The sequence below is a fragment of the Zalophus californianus genome, chromosome 5 (genome assembly GCF_009762305.2).
Source record: "Zalophus californianus isolate mZalCal1 chromosome 5, mZalCal1.pri.v2, whole genome shotgun sequence".
NCBI lineage: Eukaryota > Metazoa > Chordata > Mammalia > Carnivora > Otariidae > Zalophus > Zalophus californianus.
In genome coordinates this window covers 143,254,021-143,272,529 of record NC_045599.1, presented here as the reverse complement: position 1 = coordinate 143,272,529, position 18,509 = coordinate 143,254,021, and the positions used below count along the sequence as shown (strand labels likewise).

Below are 18,509 nucleotides of genomic sequence, written 5' to 3'. Positions count from 1 at the left end.
CAGAGGGAAGAAACCAGGATGCAGCACAATACTGAGGTTCTAGACTCAGTGGCTAGGACCTAGAGCCCAGTGGTTTCACGGTGGGCCTAGTCAGACAGCAAGTTCTGTCCTCAGCAGGGGGACTCCCTGGAGGGCATAGAAGGAGTTCTGAGATACGGGGGGAGAGCTCAGACTCAGGGAAGGGGGCGTAGGGTCTGATCTAAAAAAAAAAGCCAGAAAGGCATCTAGACCAACACTGCATGTTCTCCAGTGGGAATGAGAAGCCAAGTCATTCGGCCCTCTTTGCTTGGCCAAAGCGTGGAGGGAGAGGAAAACAGGGGTAACGGTTCCTCCAGACGGAGTTGGACACTGCAGAAAGGGCTAGACCAGAGTAAACACATGAGTGCCCTGTCCTAGAGATGGAATTCTAGAGATGAAATGGAAGACCTTGTGCATTCAGTTAATTTAAGTCCCTGGAAGTGCCCCAGCTCTGGACTGGACTGTCCCTTTGCAAGATTACCATGTGGTTTCTAGTACTTTATAGCCTCCGGGTAAGGCCTGAGCATGGCATGCTCTGCACGCTACAGGATTTGCAAGCCACAAAGGGCTCTAGGAGCCGCAGCCTGGAAGGCAATAAGCCAGGTTTCCTAAAACCTCTGGTACCACCACAAGGTAATGGCAGATTCCTGGCCTCTGGGATCTGGGCCAAGCCTGGGGGACTCCAGAGCACAGATTATACATTCTGGAGCTCAAGAAAGACATGGTGTGCTGGATTCTGGAGCGTTGGGGACTCCAAGAGCAGCGCAGGAATCACGGTGGAGGGGCTGTAGACCCCTCCCCACCCCCGAGGATTTCGGATCTAGAGTGGGGCTTAACATTATGCAAACTGGTCGAGAAATAAGATGCTCTGGTTGGGTAAGTTTTCCATAAATTAAGGTTCAGCAGAAAAAATTGTATTTGTTTTTCCGTGAAAGTTTTCTAATAGATTATTAAACTTTTTCCTAAACTGTTTAGTGAACAGCACAAAGCATGTAAATTTAAACTCTTAATGATTCATAAATTCTTTTCTGCATTGCTATTCTATAACCCGTAATGACAACATAACCTAAAAGTAGACATTTGGCCTCACATTCGCCATGGTCTGCTGTAAGAGCTTGCGCGCATGGACCTCCTGGCCCTGGCCCATGGACACATAACGGGTTTCTATTTTTAATCTCTTCCCCAAGGCAATGATGGAATCCGTGGGATCTGAGCCCATAGACAGGAGACAGATGAGTGGTGTCCGTGGATCAGATTCCTCCCACGTCTTTTCCAAGTCCAGGATAACTCCTTCTGCATAGTGCTCTCCCATGGAGTCCATGATGTACTTGCGGGCCTGCCAAAAACAGTACAGGAATCACCAAAACTGATTCTAACTCCTCCATGTGTTATGATGCAGGGTGGCTTCCAAAATTCATTTTGGTAGAGTATCTCAATGATGTCCACAGTAACTCTGCCAGGGAAATAGGACACAGACATTTTTCTTGTTGTATCTCCACTCTATAGATGATAGAGAGGCTGTGTTATTTGCCAACACACAGTCACACAGTTCAAAGACCAGAACCCAAGTTGGCTGACCACTTGTCGGGAACCTGTTCTATACACTGGCTACTTCTTGGTGCATAAAAAATAAAAATTATTAGGAAACTGTATTATTTAGGATGCTTTAAGGGAAATGCATATGCATTCTAATACAAATAACCAGCACAATGCCTGGGATTTAATGGATACTTATCAATAGATAACTGAATGATTTCTTATCAAATGAAATATATTAGATACTTAACGAATGGGTTAATGTTTTAAAGATTTAGTCCATAATTATTCTCCTAATCATTCTCATGATTCCTTTCCATTCTTGGCTTATCACCTTTACCATTAATTTTGTTTTGACTGAAATACATGCTCACAATATCACAGACTTTGTCAACTATATTATCAACCATATAAAAATATTTCAAGTAACAACATAGTCCTTTTTCAAACAAAGTAAAATAATTAATCAATAAGATACTATTGTGAGTATGACCTTTAGTCTCTATTCCCCCTCTGGTAAAAACTGGGTTCCCTCATTGGGGAGGGTATGTGCTATGGTGAGCGCTGTGAACTGTGCAAGACTGTTGAATCACAGACCTGTACCTCTGAAACAAATAATACGTCATATGTTAAAAAAAAAAAAAAAGAAGAAGAAGAAGAAGATAGCAGGAAGGGAAAAATGAAGGGGGTAAATCAGAGGGGGAGACGAACCACGAGAGACTATGGACTCTGAGAAACAAACTGAGGGTTCTAGCGGGGTGGGGGTAGGGGGATGGGTTAGCCTGGTGATGGGTATCAAAGAGGGCACGTATCGAATGGAGCACTGGGTGTTAGACGCAAACAATGAATCATGGAACACTGCATCAAAAACTAATGATATAATGTATGGTGATTAACATAACATAATAAAATTTAAAAAATTTTTAAAAAAGATCAAATGGAAAAAAAAAAAAAAAACTGGGTTCCCTCAAAGAAAAATTTCCTATTCTGTTTTCTTCTCCTACCCCCATGGGAGTAAAACCCAAGTTTCTCTCCCCAGTGAGATTCCTCAGAAGAATCTCTCTCACATAATAAGCAGAGTGAGGTGAGCCATGGTGGGACCCCACTTCCATTTCCAGAGAAACACAAAACAGCTGTAGGCAGGGTTTCCCTTAAATCAGAGAGGCTTGAGATAGACCTGGGCCAAAATGAGAGTGGTGCTGGTTAAGCTGTTGTCTTTGACTTACAAACATCCAAAGTCTGATTTCGGTCAGTAATACAGGCTTTTCCTCCATTTTGAATACCCAGCTATGTGCTATGCATTCTCAAAGTGATTGCCACACCCCACGTCTCTGAGCTTAAAATCTGGGATGATGTCCCCACTCACGTTTGTCCTCTTGGCAGGTTAGAGTGGGAAGGTAGTGGCCACAATAAGAGACTCATCCAGACTTTGGGTGAGGAGTGGGATTTATCTAGACAAAGAGGACAGGTAGGAGAGCCAGTGTGGCGAGAATTCCATGCAGAGAGCACAAATGCAGAGACCTTGAAACAGAAAAGAGCAAGTCACCAAGAGGGGACAGAAGAACATGCAGTATAGCTCATGTGAGATTCAGCTGTGGGGCAACCAGGCTTCTGCATACCTCGTTGGCACAAAGAAATAGAGTACCACACTGTCACAACTTACTCTTCACACCCTTCTGAAGAACATTTTTGTCCCGATACCTGATTCCAATGAAAAATAAACAAGTAAAAAAGCAACAAGTAAACCTCTGCACCTATTCTGACCCTCTTCGCTGAGCGTTGAGACACCAATGTGTATGAGGCATGAGATACCCTCTAAGAATGCACTGTTTTTGCAACCAGGCAGCTGAACGTCCCCTGACGTGGGCAGTCATGCTCATCCAAAATACTGAGAACAAGCCTGATGCTGCTTATGGAGAATGGGAACTAAATATACCCACACTGTAGACCTTTGAATATACGTCCCAAGAAGTTGTCTGGTTGAAAATCACAAAAGGAATGTAATGTGAGTATAAGAATTTCAGAGGAGAGGACATTTTTCCAGAGGGCCCTTGCAGATCTTAAGACTTGGGTGTTATCATAAAGGCCTTGGGAAGCCACTGAAAGACTTTAAAAAGCAAGGAAGAGCATAATCATATTTCCATTCCTTCTAGAGTATACAGGATCGACTAGAGCGGGCAAGAAGGAACAAGCGGAGACCCCAGTTAGGAAGCCATCGCTACGGTCAGTCTATAGATGGCAGAAGCTAGGATGAACATGACCGAGTTACAAAGGAGCCTTGTAGACTTAAATTCAGCATTGAACCAAATAAAATGTTACGTAAGGGGAAAAAGAGGAAGGAAGGAAGAGAGCAGAGGGAGAGAGAAAGGGGAGAGAAGGAAGGAGAGGAGATGGAGGAAGAAAGAAAGGGAAGGGAGAGAAAGGAAAGAGGGAGGGAGGGAGGGAGGAAGAAAAGAAAAGAGAAAAAGAAAGAAAAGAACAGAACAGAACTACCTGAACCTTCTACACGGTCCGTAAGGCAACAGTTTGACAATTCTTTTGGGCAGGATAAAAGTAATGAAGTTGAGAAGAAACACTGAAGGAAGGGTGATCTCAGTTGCCCTGCATTACAGAACTCGTTTTTCGTTTCTCAATAAATCATTGGATCTAGCTGTTTTCATGATTCCTCGGTACCTACCTGGAGTTGGAGGTGGCTTTTCCCTGTTTTTAACACTCCCTCTGGAGAGTGGAGGGGAGAACTTCCTACATTCTATTATAAACCCAGCGTATTGTTAACTCTATGGCTTGCTTGGGGAAGACCCTAAGGAATCCACCTGAGCTGAATATTCAAGCTAAAGTTTTCATTGTGAAGGCAGGACACGGGCAAGTCTTATTAGCAGTGACATTTCCAAGACAGGAGGCCAGCAGATTAAAGGTCTTTGAAAAGATGTATCTTCTGGAGGCAGGATTCACATTTAAACCATATGTAAAACTGACAGGGTTTTAGGCCAACTCTTGCATCAAGGGCCCTAAGACTTTCTGGGGTTATAACTGTAAATTTGGGAATACTATGTCTCCCTCTCATCTACCTCTCCTCCCAAGGTTGCCACATCCTTCCTACTTAAAGAAACGTTGTTTTACTACTAACAAAACGGAGCAGCCGTATCGTTTTTGAGTTAATATAAAAATGGTATGGAAGACTAATACATTACCTTTACATCATACCTATAAGCCGACCTTAAAAACGTGGCTTTCTCATTCACTCTTGTACCATTTAGACCAAAGAAGATCATTAAATCACTTAGCCCAAATGTACACCTTGCTACATTTGTTTACTTTTCCATTTGTCACAGAGGTATTGCCAGAAGATTCCATAGAGGCCTCCAAGAAAATTCTCACTGGGATTAAAATATTCAATATTTCTTTAAATTTAAAAGGAAATTCTCCTTAAAAATATTCTCCTAGAGGGCGCCTGCCTGGCTCAGTTGGTGGCGCATGTGACTCTTGATCTCGGAGTTGTAGTAGGTTTGAGCCCCACAATGGGTGTAGAGATTACTTAAAAATAATAAAAACTCCTGTAAAAAATATTCTCCTATTTTTTTCTAATATCAACTTTTTACCTGGGCAATGGTTCTGTCAGGACACCAGGATCTAATAAGGAGAAGACGTCTAAAGCAGTCAAGAGATTTATCATAGGCATTTGGAAGGGGTTCTTCCTCAGGATTTTCCTTATCAAACCAAATTTTCCACATTTTCTCATTTCTTGATATCTGAAAATACCAGGGAATAAGAATTGCATCACAGCACAGAAAAATCTTTCAGTAATAGTTCACGGTTATTTTTCATCATATCTTTTGACTATTCCAGACACGTGTGAATGATATCCCATGACTTTTTTTTTAATTTTATATTCCACTACCAAAAATTGTGACAGTCTAAAATCAAATGTGATTTGCTCTAAAATCAGCCTGCATTAATGCCAGGTTACAGCTAGCTTTTGACGTAGGGAGAGCCTTGGGTTGTTTAATTTCTTCTAATGCCTTTGTGGTATCAAATTTGTAAGGAATAAAGAAATCAATGAAAACTCATTTTCATTATTTTAAGGAAATCTGATTTGCTCCATGAAATCCTCTCATGACCAGGAACCAATTCACTCACTTATTCACGTATGTTTCCTCACTTTCCAGGACCACTCCTGGCACAAAAGAAGACATTTAATATATGTTCATTATTGAATGAAAAGCTGTTTGGTCAATACTCTGTTAATCTAGAATAATTTGGAATATATGACTTAATATCACCATCAAATGAGTAATGACACACATGCTTCCTTTAGGCAATTGATAAGGAGGGAGAGAATACAGTCCATTCTCCTTTGGGGCTGAAAAACAGACGGCATTCCATGGGTAATCATCTCCAAAACATAGAACAAACAAACAATATCAGCAGATAAATATAATCCAATATTCTCTGGTATATTCCCCTTGATTAAAGCCCTGGATATATTTCTTGGAAGCCTAATCAAAGGGAAAAACATTCCAGATCCATATTTAGAAAGTATTGTGTAAGAATAAAAAGTAATAACCTCTCTCTATCATGAAAGACTACATGACATGGAGGGATTTCAGGCATAAGACAATCTCCAGAAGACAGCAACTTCAGGAACAGATATCAGTTGGGGAAAGGTCAGTAGGAGTCATCTCATGATGTTAGAGGGCATTAAAACCTCCCAAATGAAAGTTATTTAATGCAAAAGAATGGGTTAAATTATATGGTAGAAATAATACGGACTACTAGGCATAAGCCAACACATACAGATAGAGCCAAACAGTAAGTTTCTGGTCAACCTAAACTGGGAAATTCAGGAACCAACCTTAGCACATTTTCTGGTCATAAAAAGCCTACCCCAATGTTTATAGCAGCAATGTCCACAATAGCCAAACTGTGGAAAGAGCCAAGATGTCCATCGACAGATGAATGGATAAAGAAGAGGTGGTATATATACACAATGGAATATTATGCAGCCATCAAAAGGAATGAGATCTTGCCATTTGCAACGACGTGGATGGAACTGGAGGGTGTTATGCTGAGTGAAATAAATCAATCAGAGAAAGACATGTATCACATGACCTCACTGATATGAGGAATTCTTAATCTCAGGAAACAAACTGAGGGTTACTGGAGTGGTTGGGGGTGGGAGGGACGGGGTGGCTGGGTGATAGACATTGGGGAGGGTATGTGCTACGGTGAGCGCTGTGAATTGTGCAAGACTGTTGAATCACAGATCTGTACTTCTGAAACAAATAACGCAACATATTTTAAGAAAAAAGAAAAAGAAGAAGATAACAGGAGAGGAAGAAAAGGGGAGTATGTCAGAGGGGGAGACGAATCATGAGAGATGATGGACTCTGAAAAACAAACTGAGGGTTCTAGAGGGGAGGGGGGTGGGGGGATGGGTTAGCCTGGTGATGGGTATTAAAGAGGGCACGTTCTGCATGCAGCACTGGGTGTTATGCACAAACAATGAATCATGGAACACTGCACCAAAAACTAATGATGTAATATATGGTGATTAACATAACAATAAAAAAATTAAAAAAAAAAAAAAAAAGCCTACAACTTGTGGCTGAATAAAGCCACCTTGCTCTCAGTGTGATTTCTCTCTGGTCGTCTGATTCTCAAGAATCTGTTTCCTGGTTTGTCTCAATCAGCTCTCCAGACACAACTTCCATGATCCCAGCACAAACACAGTTCATCAGGAACTGGCTGGTTATGACAGGGTAATAACTTGTGAAGATAAGGAGCCCAGGATTGGCATCAGATTTATGCCCAGACACCTGGCTAAGGCCGTATCATGGGAGAACAAGAGAGGAGGAAGAAGAGAGGAACAAGAGGCGAGAAAAGGACCTCTAGCATTTAGAGGCAGGCTGTTCATACTTCTTTTCATTCAATCGCCAGGAAGATGGCAAAACCTCTTAAATACGTCTAGTGATTTCATTAAATCTCTCAGTTTTCCCACTTGTGGATCTCCAGTTGGTGGTACTGACATGGGGCCCTGGACGGCACCAGTTAGACGTGGGTGGAGTCCACTTCGTCAGAGTGTGAGCCAGCAGGAGGAAGGTCGGGCACCGTGGCAAGAGCGACAACATTAAACAATCTCTCTCTTCCGCAAATACCATAGCTAGTGATAAATCAGGAACTGCTCCCTGAGACACTGTCGTAAGCTTATTCAAAGCACAGGTTACCTGATCAAGGACGTCTGAAAACTGTCTGAGTTTGCTGAGTTCCACCAAATTCAGCCAGGTCATGTCCAGAATCCATTTAGATGGTTTAGGAGGACAAGCTTTAAGGTCCAAGGAGGCACCTCCTTTAAAATTAAACATAGAAAGTTACGAGATTTTTCTTTCTTTACTCTAAAACAATCTATTTATATACAAAATCTTTTTCTTACACTTTTAATAATTTTGCCACCTTGACATTTTTTTTAAAGATTTTATTTAACATTCTGAGAGAGAGAAAGAGCGTGCATGTGTGTGTGCGCACACATAAGCAAGGGGAGGGACAGAGGGAGGAGCAGACTCCACACTAAGTAGAGAGCCCAACACAGGGCTGGATCCCAAGACCCTGAGATCATGACCTGAGCCAAAGTCTGACACTTAGGGACGCCTGGGTGGCTCAGTCAGTTAAGCGTCTGCCTTCTGCTCAGGTCATGATCCCAGTGTCCTGGGATCGAGCCCCACATCGGGCTCCTTCCTCAGCAGGGAGTCTGCTTCTCCCTCTGCCTGCAGCTCCCTCTGCTTGTGCCCTCTCTCTCTCTCAAATAAATAAATAAAATCTTTAAAAAAAAAAAAAAAAGCCTGACACTTAACCAACTGAGCTACCCAGGCGCCCCATTACCTTGTCATTTTTTAGGCTCAGAAATATGTCATAGTAATGAACAAGCTTTATAATTGAATAAAGGAATAGATGATTTTAGAAAAACACATTTAAGAATCAGAAACCCAGAATCCAGGGGGACGCTGGATTCTGTCCTAGCTCTATGTGGCCAAGGTCTAGGACAAGGCAGCTCATCTGTCTGGGTCTCTGTTTCCAAATATGTACACAGGGAATAATGAAGCCTGGGTGTTGTGATGATGACAGAATGAGAGAAAATATATATGTAAAGCACACAAAACAGGATTAAGACCACAGTAGAGGGTCACTAAATGAGCAGCTATTGTCAAACATTAAGAACTGTTCGATGTTGGCACAAGCTCTTTCAAGGAGAGAATTTATCTAGAAATGTCAGCATCACTACATGTGTATAAAGGGTTCTCTTCTATAAATCAGTATATTAATTTCCATTTTGAGCACACCTAAGGATCCTGTGCTATCTCATTTATTTTTGGCCAGTCTGACCACGGCAAACATTTCCCCATTGGGTAGTGACTCTTCCCTTGCTGCTGATGATTTACCTAAGCTCACATAACTCACGTAACACACAGCACCATAAAATAAACAACACCTTAAAATGTTATTGTTGCCCACCTCAGAAGAACTAAATGTGTAAACAATCAAATTTTAAGTCAAAGAAAGAGTTAGAAATTCTTTATAGGATGAAATATACTGTTTGATAAATGCCATCTATTAAAATGTTTCAAGGAAAATACGCTCTAAGCATAATTCTTAAAAGGATATAACCAATTCATTTGGCCACCTTTAAAATCCTTTTTTGAACAGAGCAGGTCATGAACACATAATAATACTCAAGATATTTATTGAACCAATCTCTACTTTAGCCAGGTGCCATGGACCCCACTAAATTGCTATCTTTGGGCCAACTCCATCTTAGTATATTTCCAGCAAGGTAAGTATGGCCTTGAAGCAGTTTTGATAAGATTATTAAGTCACCAAATCAAAACAGATTGCTTTAATGGCAGAGAGCAGTTAAAGACCTGAGGACAATGGCATTGTGTTGAAAAATGTCATACCAATTTCTATGGAAACTGTCCATTTTCCAACAAACTCAAAAGAACAAGATATTCACCAGAGAGTTAGGGAGAAGCTATTTACAGGAAGGAAAGGGTGTTCCTTGCAACCAAAGCATTATTCATCATTTAGTAGAGGGTAACTGTGGCATGAATCTCTTGCCTACCTCAAAAGTGTACAATGGGCCACAGAGGATGATGGTAATGGGTTGAGGGCAGACATATTCCTGGATAGTATGGCACCAGATTAAATGTACTTCTGATGAATGAATGGTTGGAATAGGTATAATTCAAAATAAATTCTCAAGGTGATTGAGAGTTATGCCATTGCCTTCATTCTGTAAACCCTTACTTTGGGAAAAGGTAAGTTTGAATCTGTACTGTAATACTTTGTAAAAATGATATGTTCTTACAATGAAAAATTTCTACAAGTGATACCACACAATTATTAAGTGGTATAGCTAAAGCAGACTCAGAAAGTCATCTGGGCATATCCTGTTCCATCTTAGAGATGAGCAAATTAAAAGACCAGTATCCAAACACTGTTGCTCTCTAAATAACATTTGCAAACAAGTGATTTTAAAGTCCTTGCAGAGGGAATTCACCCTTTGCCTTGCAAAGCTCCCTCCGACACACTGTTTCATAAAACAGCATTAAAAAACTATTGAATGCCAAAAGCCCACAAAAAAACAGTCCAAAAAAAAAAAAAAACAAAACAAAACAGTCCAGCCTAGGAGAGCCTCAGATTAACCAAAACAAAGTAAAATACTAAAGATAATATAACAATGCCTATCCTTTACTGAACATATCCTATGTACCAGCATTTACACAAATTGTGTGACTTCTCAATAATCCGATGATGTAGATTTGACCATCCTTGTTTTATAGCAGAGGAGGCTGGAGCCTGAAAAGGTTGAAGAACCTGCTCGAGACACTTGTCAAGAAATTGGCAAAACCACTATTTTCACTTAGAGTCATCCTAACTCTAAATCCCACGTCTTCTATCATCACGCCAAATGGCAACACATTTCCCAGTATTTAAACCAGACCTGGACGCATTTCATGAGGAAATGCATTTCATGCCTGAATTGAGATGTTGGGAACAACTTGCCACAGGAAATCTCCATCAGCTGGAGGACCAGTCAATGAGACCACGAATCAGTACTATTTGAAGGGCTCAGTGAAGACGTCACCCCTACACCTACACATCTACCTAAGGGATGTCTCCCTAATTCATTCATCATCCACGAGCTCTGATTTAGAAAACTTGGAAAATAAAGAGACCTAAGGAGCAAGAGTTCAAGGGTTAGAGACAAAGAATAAAGAGAGAGAGAGAGAGAGAGAGAGAAAGTGTCTGTAAATCATACATTTCTAAGTTCAAGTCTAACCAAATGAGTCTTTGTTGTTTCCGTAAGAGATGTGTGCAAATGCATATTTATACGAACACCAATACGCATTTGTTCACATAGGACTACAGGCCTACGCCCCCCAGGGCAAGCACATGTGTACCCACACCCCTTCCCTCCTGCCCCTTCAGGGTCCTCTTCGAGTTCCTCAGCAAATCTACTCTCCGGGTGAACATGAAAATCTCTCCCCACCCACTGTAGATAAAATTATGTCTCATCTATAAAGTTAAACCTTTGCTTAGAAAGATATGGTAGATAAAGCCATTTAGACCCCAGCATCATTTCCACAATTACTTTAAATATTTTGTTGTCCAGACATCCAAGAATGTGACAGCAAATGTGTTTCCTAGCCTTCCCTGGGCTGTATTGTGCAGTGGCACAAGGGACCTGCCTGTGAGAAATGCTTCAACAGATACAGAATAAATACCCACGGGATGAGCTCCACAATCGCCCTGCCCATGGCTCCAGCCTCTGTCGTACTAGGCTTGCCCCCACCGGCACCTTGATGCCATCTCCTCTTCCTTTGACACTCCCCCACCCCGGCCCACCGGCTCTGCACACCCTGTTAACTCCGCATCTCCCTTATCCTGCTGTTTTTTCCCATAGTGCCTACTAGCTTCTCACATACCACATAATTTACTGTTTTATTTTGTGCCCCAAGTGTCCAGTCTGTGCCTCAACACACAGTAGGCTCTCAATAAATATTCATGCAATAAATGAACAAATAAAACATTTCACATACATGCAATCTTCCGTGTAATGCAAGGAAACTGTTAGAGCCAGAAAAAAAAAAAATACTGCACAGCACCTTCAAGTAATTCCTACATCTGGACCTGTGTACAGTGCTTTCTGTTGTTATACTGACCTTTAATAAGGGTGAGAAACTCTTCATGCTTGACTCGGTTCCTCTGGATGTCGATCTTCAGAGTAAGCAGCAAGGTGAACAGGAACTTGTGTTCCTCATACAAGCCCCGGGCTGCATACTTATAAACCTCATAAGTCATATGCTCAATGATATTAGCAATCCTCTTGCTCGTAATTGGGCTCTTGACAGACCTGGAGGAGAGAACATTTAAATTGGGCTTATCCCCCTCCCCTTTCCCATTGTCTATAAAAACATCTTGACTGGAGAATAGGTAACTTTGGAGGGCCAATTCTTTTTTACGCATAAGAATAAGCATCCTAAATCTAAAATAACCAGCATTCTCTCAACACAAAATAACATAACAGAATCCTCAATGTTGTCTAAATCAATTTTACCCGAGGGGTATTACCACTCACAACAACGTCTTGAGAATTTCTTTGTTTAACAGAAATACATGAAATCCAAGGAATAAATCCGTGGATGAAGAGTTGGTAGAGCTGTCTCTGAGCATAAAAGGACAAATGAGAATGATGTGTTAACACGCTGCTAATTACACTAAGCTGAGATTTTTTTATAAAGACTCAGTAGCAAAAGGAAAAGAAGTTATAAATATAATGTCATCATTCTAGCTCACAGATAGAAAATTCAGCTTGGTTTCCCGAGTACGGACATACCTGGCTAAGGAAAGGTCAAACAGGCCAAGAAACTGGCGGAGCGAAGTCTGATACATGTCATTTACCAAGCGCATCTCAGTGATGAGGAAGTAGAGGAGACTGCCTCGAGTTGCCACTGAAAGACAAAGAACAAGGCTGCATGTGCTACGGTGGTGGAAAATAAATGACCATGCACAGACCAGCCTAAACTCTAAATGAAAACAGGTCTTGGGGCGCCTGGGTGGCTCAGTCGTTAAGCGTCTGCCTTCAGCTCAGGTCATGATCCCAGGGTCTTGGTATCGAGCCCCACATCGGGCTCCCTGCTCCGCGGGAAGCCTGCTTCGCTTCTCCCTCTCCCACTCCTCCTGCTTGTGTTCCCTCTCTCACTGTGTCTCTCTCTGTCAAATAAATAAATAAAATCTTTAAAAAAAAAAAAAAAAAGAAAAGAAAACAGGTCTTATTTTTGTTTTATCAATGACTATCTACCAGCACTGGGAGCCTGGAGCAAGGCTCATGATTTATATTTAATTCTTATTTATAAGCTTTGTGTAAGCAGTCTGCTGCTTGAGTTTATCGAGTGGTATTTTCCATGTTAGAACTTCCAGATCCCTTATAAATACATTTTACTCTATTTTTTCCATAGGCACAAAAGGCAATCGATGGGAGAGCAAAAATTGTAATGCCTGGCAAATTATGTAGGCATCTTATGGCCCTCATTCTCCAGCTCCATGAAGCCCCGACTAAGCGTGGCCTCGGGTTGGCAAAACAAGGCATGGCAAAGATGATGCTCCTGACTCTCCACCAGCAAATGATACCGCTTTGATTATTTTTCCAGAAAGAATGATACATTTCTAAAGGAAAATGAATTCTTTCAGCAGGTCCCTCTTGCAACCTGTGAACAACACTGATTTGCAAATTGGTGGGTAAGCCTAAAGCATTCCGGTGAGACCACGGAACTCCCTTCTTAATGCAAAGACTGCGAACAAAATACTGGCTGATTGCTACCAAATGATAAAGAACCAGTGAGCAGCCCACAAATGTGGCACTAATTCCTCAGATTTCCAAACGGTCGTCAGACATTCTTTAAAAACCCTCCCTCTTTACTTTCTAAGTTCAAAGAATTTGCCAACTCACAGGAATCATAAGCACCTAGACAATTAACACCATTATACAATCTTTTCTTCATCTCAGTTTTACTGAATGCGTCCCAAAGTGGTGCCACAAAACAAGAGGGCCACCCCACCTGGCGCAGCCATTTGCATTAGTGTCCTCCGTTCCTTCAGTTTTTCCAAATTTCGGGTTTTTTTCTCACTTCGTTTTCCTGTGACATTTGTTTTTCATGACCAAACTCACCAGGTCTGTACTCCTCCCGGGCTGAGTTAATTTGAATTTCTGTCTCGGCCGAAATTTCCAGCTTCTGTGTCACCTCTTCCGCGGTCTTTTTTGTGTTACTCAGCACAGCAGTGAGACTCTCGTCTTCCACCAGGGACCCCTGGGTGCTCGTCAGTCGGTAAAGCAAATTATCTTCTAGCTCTTTCATCCTTCTTTTGTTTGCAGTTACCTCTTCCATGAGATGAGTTCTCTCTTTCTCCAGTTCCTATTAATTTGCATAAAGATATTTTCCTCCTTAATTAACAACTATTGCTTGGTCATTCCCGAAAAAGTTAACCTACGGGGCTGCTCTCAAGCTCCTGCACTGTAGTTATCATACTGGACTGCAGGAAATACACCAAAATAAGAAGAGGAGGAGAATTAATGGAGGAAAGAAGAATGGGTGGCAAATAACATGACATTTGCTAAAAAAAACACGACCAATATTCTCTGGACCATCTATCTATTTCCTAAAGTCAAATAACTTCAAGTGACATTTGTGATTATACGTAAGCTTGTTCTGAAGGTGAAAAACATTTGAAAATATACTGGAATATATTTGAAGACACATATCAATCTCTCAGATTAAATACATTTTCTTCTGTTTAGTTTCTTGTGGATGAGAGCCCCGTTGTTGTCTGAATGGGATTATTGTCAACTTGCTGGTTGAAATAGTATCCAGTCCCCTGAAAAGCAAATGTCCAACAAGTTAGGCAAACAATCCACATAGCTGCTGCAGGTACCTTTAAATTGGAAACTGTTCTTGGCCTGAAAAGATGCTATTCTCTCCAAGAGAAGGGAAGTTCTAGATCCTTCTTGAAGGATCTTTATAGATAGCTGGGGAGAGAATGGTTTTGGAAGGTTATTGTCCTGATTGGCTACTTCTTCCTCATGGTGGTTTGGAAAGGGGAGTCCATGGGACAGAAGGAGAAAAAGATGGGACTGGGGAGGGTGGGGAAGGAGGGCATGGCCATGACACAGAGCAAGCCAAAGACAGCACAAAGCCCAGAGGCTGGGAGAAAATTCTTACCCTGTAATTGAAAACCACAGATCTAAAATAAAGGTGATAGTAACGAAACTGCATGAATACAAAGAACAAAGGCCACTGGCCACTGCTTTATATTCTAGCCAGTTAATCACCATTGACTCAACAGTTATGATGGGTAGAACCCTACCAGGCACGGAGCAAAAGCTCAGAACTTGCTTTATTCTTGGTGACATAGCAACTTCAGCAAAACCTGCCTTTATCACGTTTGCTTCTTTGTATTGGGTCTTTGAAAAGCTTCCTTCATGGTTATTTTCATTCATTTACTCACTAGATAAGAATCTCAAATTTGAGAAAATGTAAAAAAAAAAATCAGTACAGAAAATAACATTTAAGATACCTGCAAAATTCCTCACCATAACCATCTATAAAAAAAAAAGAACTTACACTACGGTTACACTAAGAAATAATCATGTTCAAGGGAAAAATTCAGATATTTTTTATTGCAATATGCCCACATTTCACACACTATCACTATCGTGCCTGAGTTCCTAAAGGTGAGCGGTCTAAAAGTCCTCACCTGAAGAAGACAGGTAAGGGAAGGATCGTAAAGCCATGGGGAGAATGATGCTTTTGACATCAGGAAGACATGTGCTTGAATCACAGCCCCTACGATCTATCAGCTGCATGATGTTGGTCATGATATTTAACTCTAGGAACCTCAGTTTCCTTATCTGTGAGATGGATATAAAAACAGCTCAGACAGTGATGGTCAGGATATAACTAGTAAAGCAGTTACAACAGAAACTGGATCATGATAACTGTTCCAAATATGTCTCTCCCCCTTTTCTCCCCTTCCTTGATTCATTCTAAGCATGGATTTTTCAGAAGCATTATAATACCTATTGGAAAAATAAGCAGTTTGAAAATAAAATTATAGGTTGACATAAAATAAACCATACTTTAGAATTTCACATATCATTACAAAAGCCTAATAAAGTGGCTGAAATGGGATAAAAGAGAACTTTCTACTCTTGCACTTAGGCTAACGATGCATGCTCTCACATCTGCTGGGACGAGAGCATGGGCTGTCAAATCCAAAAACTGCACCAAGTCTTACAGATTCTTCCAGCACCATAGTTTTCCCTCCATCCATGTCTTCCAAATCCACAGCCACAGCCCTGGCTTAGGCTTTAGTTATTCCTCACGGACTACTCTAACCATAACAGATCTCCCCACTGACCCCCTTCTCTGTCATCACCCCCTTTTCTCCTCCTAGATATTCAGGGATCTCCCTCAGCTGTTTTGAAAGGTCCAAAATTCTCAACAGTTTACAATACTTCTTACAACCTACATTTCCAATCTCATCTCCCCTTGAAAACCATAGAATCAGTACTAAAATCACACCCCCATGTTACTTACGAAAACTGATATTCACAAAATAAACACTTCATATAATGTATACAAAAGGGCAAATTATCCAATTCCTGATTTTAAAAATAGCAAGTAAAAGCTTAAACATTATTGAGATGGCTGTAGTCAATTCAATATCATTAACACCAGTAAATTTGCAATTAAAGTAACTGCCTATATTCCTAAAGGATTAGAATGAGGCTAAGAAGTACATTTGCCCCAAAGTTTGAAACTGATAAAATAATATCGCCTAGGGCGGAGCAAGATGACGGAGGAGTAGGAGACCTGGATTTCGTCTGGTCTCAGGAATTCAGATGAATAGGGATCAAACCATTCTGAACACCTACGAGCTCAACAGGAGACCGAAGAGGAGAGTAGCAACAACTCTCTGAACAGAGAAGCGACCACTTACTGGAAGGTAGGACGTGCGGAGAAGTGAATCCGAGGCGATATTCGGGAGGAGAGCCGGCGGGGGAGGGGGCCTCCGTCGGCCGCTTCTGGCAAGTGCTAGAGCCGCGGAGCACAAAATCGGAACTTTTAGAAGTCGGCTCCGCGGAGGGACGTCGCTCCAGTGGCTAAGTGGGGGGTGGAACCCTCGCGGGACAGTGTGGTCTCAGGACCCTCCGGGTCACAGAAAGACCGGGGGTGCCTGAGTGCAGCAGAGCTCCCAGATATCGGAGCGGGGAAGCGGGCTGCAGAGACGGAGCCGAGGCGCGGGCTCTCAGCTCCGGGTGGCCATAAACTGTGATCCGCGGCCCAGTCGGGCCACTGCTCCTCCAGCAGGGACCCAACAAGCGGCAGATCCGGGGAGACTCCCCTTCCTCCCCCGGGAGGAGTGGCGGAAGCGCACCGCAGGGATCTGCTGGGTTTGGAGACTCCACACGGGGTCGGGTGCCAGAGATAGAAACGCTCGGTCACAGGCCGGGTGAGCACGGAGTGCGGCCGGAGACCAGGGAGACGGGAGTGACTGCTTTTCTCTGGGGGCGCACTGAGGAGCGGGGCCCCGAGTTCTCAGCTCCTCCAGGTGGAGATTGGGAGGCCACCACTTTCACTCTCATCAATCCAAAGCTGTACCGAGAGCTTGCAGGGAACAAAAGCTCCTGGGAGCAAACCCGAGCAGCTTGCTTAGCCTGGAACCACAAGGGTGGGCAATTCCGCCTCGGCAAAGATATTTGGGAACCACAGCAACAGGCTCCTCCCCCAGAAGATCAGCAAGAACAGCCAGCAAGCCAAGACCAAGTTTACCGATCAAGGAGAACAGGAGAACCCCAGCGCTAGGGGAATACTGCACATAGAATTCATGGCTTTTTTTACCATGATTCATTAGTTTTTCAAAGTTAATTTTTTAACTGTTTTTTTTAATTTTTCTTTTTCCCTTTTTCAACCAACATCTTATCAATCCCTTTTTTTTAAAAAAAACATTTTTTATTTTTCATTTTTAGAATCATATTTTATCCCTTCATAGTAGTTACCCTTATTTTTGGCATATATATATAAATTGTTCTTTCTTAAAATTTTGAGATACAGTTTCTTCTTAACAGATCAAAATATACCCTAAATCACTAGTGTATGGCTTTGTTCTAGTCTCCTGCCTGATCACATTCTCTACCTTTTTTTTCTTTTGTTTTTCTTTTTCTTTTTCTTTTTTTAAATCTTCTTTCTTTTTTCAAACAACTTCTTATCTTATCAATCCCTTTTATAAAATCTTTTATAATTTTCATCTTTACAGTCATCTTCCATCCCTTCATTGTATCAACCCTTATTTTGTACATATATAAGTCTTTCTTCCTTTAAAATTTTAGGAGGCACTTTATTCTAACAGACCAAAATACACCCAAAATCTAGTGTGTGGCACTGATCTATGCACTAGCCTGATCATATTGGATCATATTCTGTTTTTTTGTATTGTTCTCTTTTTGTTTTTATCTTTTTCTTTTTTTTTTTTTCTTTCTTTTCTCTTTCTTTTCTCTTTCTTTTTTCTTTCTTTCCCTTTCTTTTCCAATGGTTTCAGATCTTTTTTGATTTGTTTAGAATATATTTGCTGGGGACATTGTTAACCTCGTAGCATTTTGTTCTCTCATTCATCTATTCTCCTCTGGACAAAATGACAAGATGAAAAAAATCACCTCAGCAAAAAGAACAAGAGATAGCACCGTCAGCCAGGGACCTACTCAATACGGACATTAGTACGATGTCAGACCTAGAGTTCAGAGTCATGACCTTAAAGATACTAGCTGGGCTTGAAAAAAGCGTGGAAGTTATTAGAGAAACCCTTTCTGGAGAAATAAAAGAACTAAAATCTAACCAAGTCAAAAT

General features: G+C 41.5%; 1 protein-coding gene across 1 annotated transcript in view; it reads right to left on the bottom strand.

Moving 5' to 3' along the window:
- DNAH5 (dynein axonemal heavy chain 5) overlaps nt 1-18,509 on the bottom strand; it is a 263,927-nt gene that overhangs the window by 21,148 nt on the left and 224,270 nt on the right. The window contains exons 66-71 of the mRNA XM_027606690.2: nt 13,778-14,021; nt 12,446-12,560; nt 11,772-11,962; nt 7,779-7,900; nt 5,154-5,303; nt 1,109-1,354 (exon numbers count right to left, since the gene is read on the bottom strand). Coding sequence (XP_027462491.2) covers nt 1,109-1,354; nt 5,154-5,303; nt 7,779-7,900; nt 11,772-11,962; nt 12,446-12,560; nt 13,778-14,021 — 1,068 coding nt within the window. The remainder of the gene's footprint in view (nt 1-1,108; nt 1,355-5,153; nt 5,304-7,778; nt 7,901-11,771; nt 11,963-12,445; nt 12,561-13,777; nt 14,022-18,509) is intronic.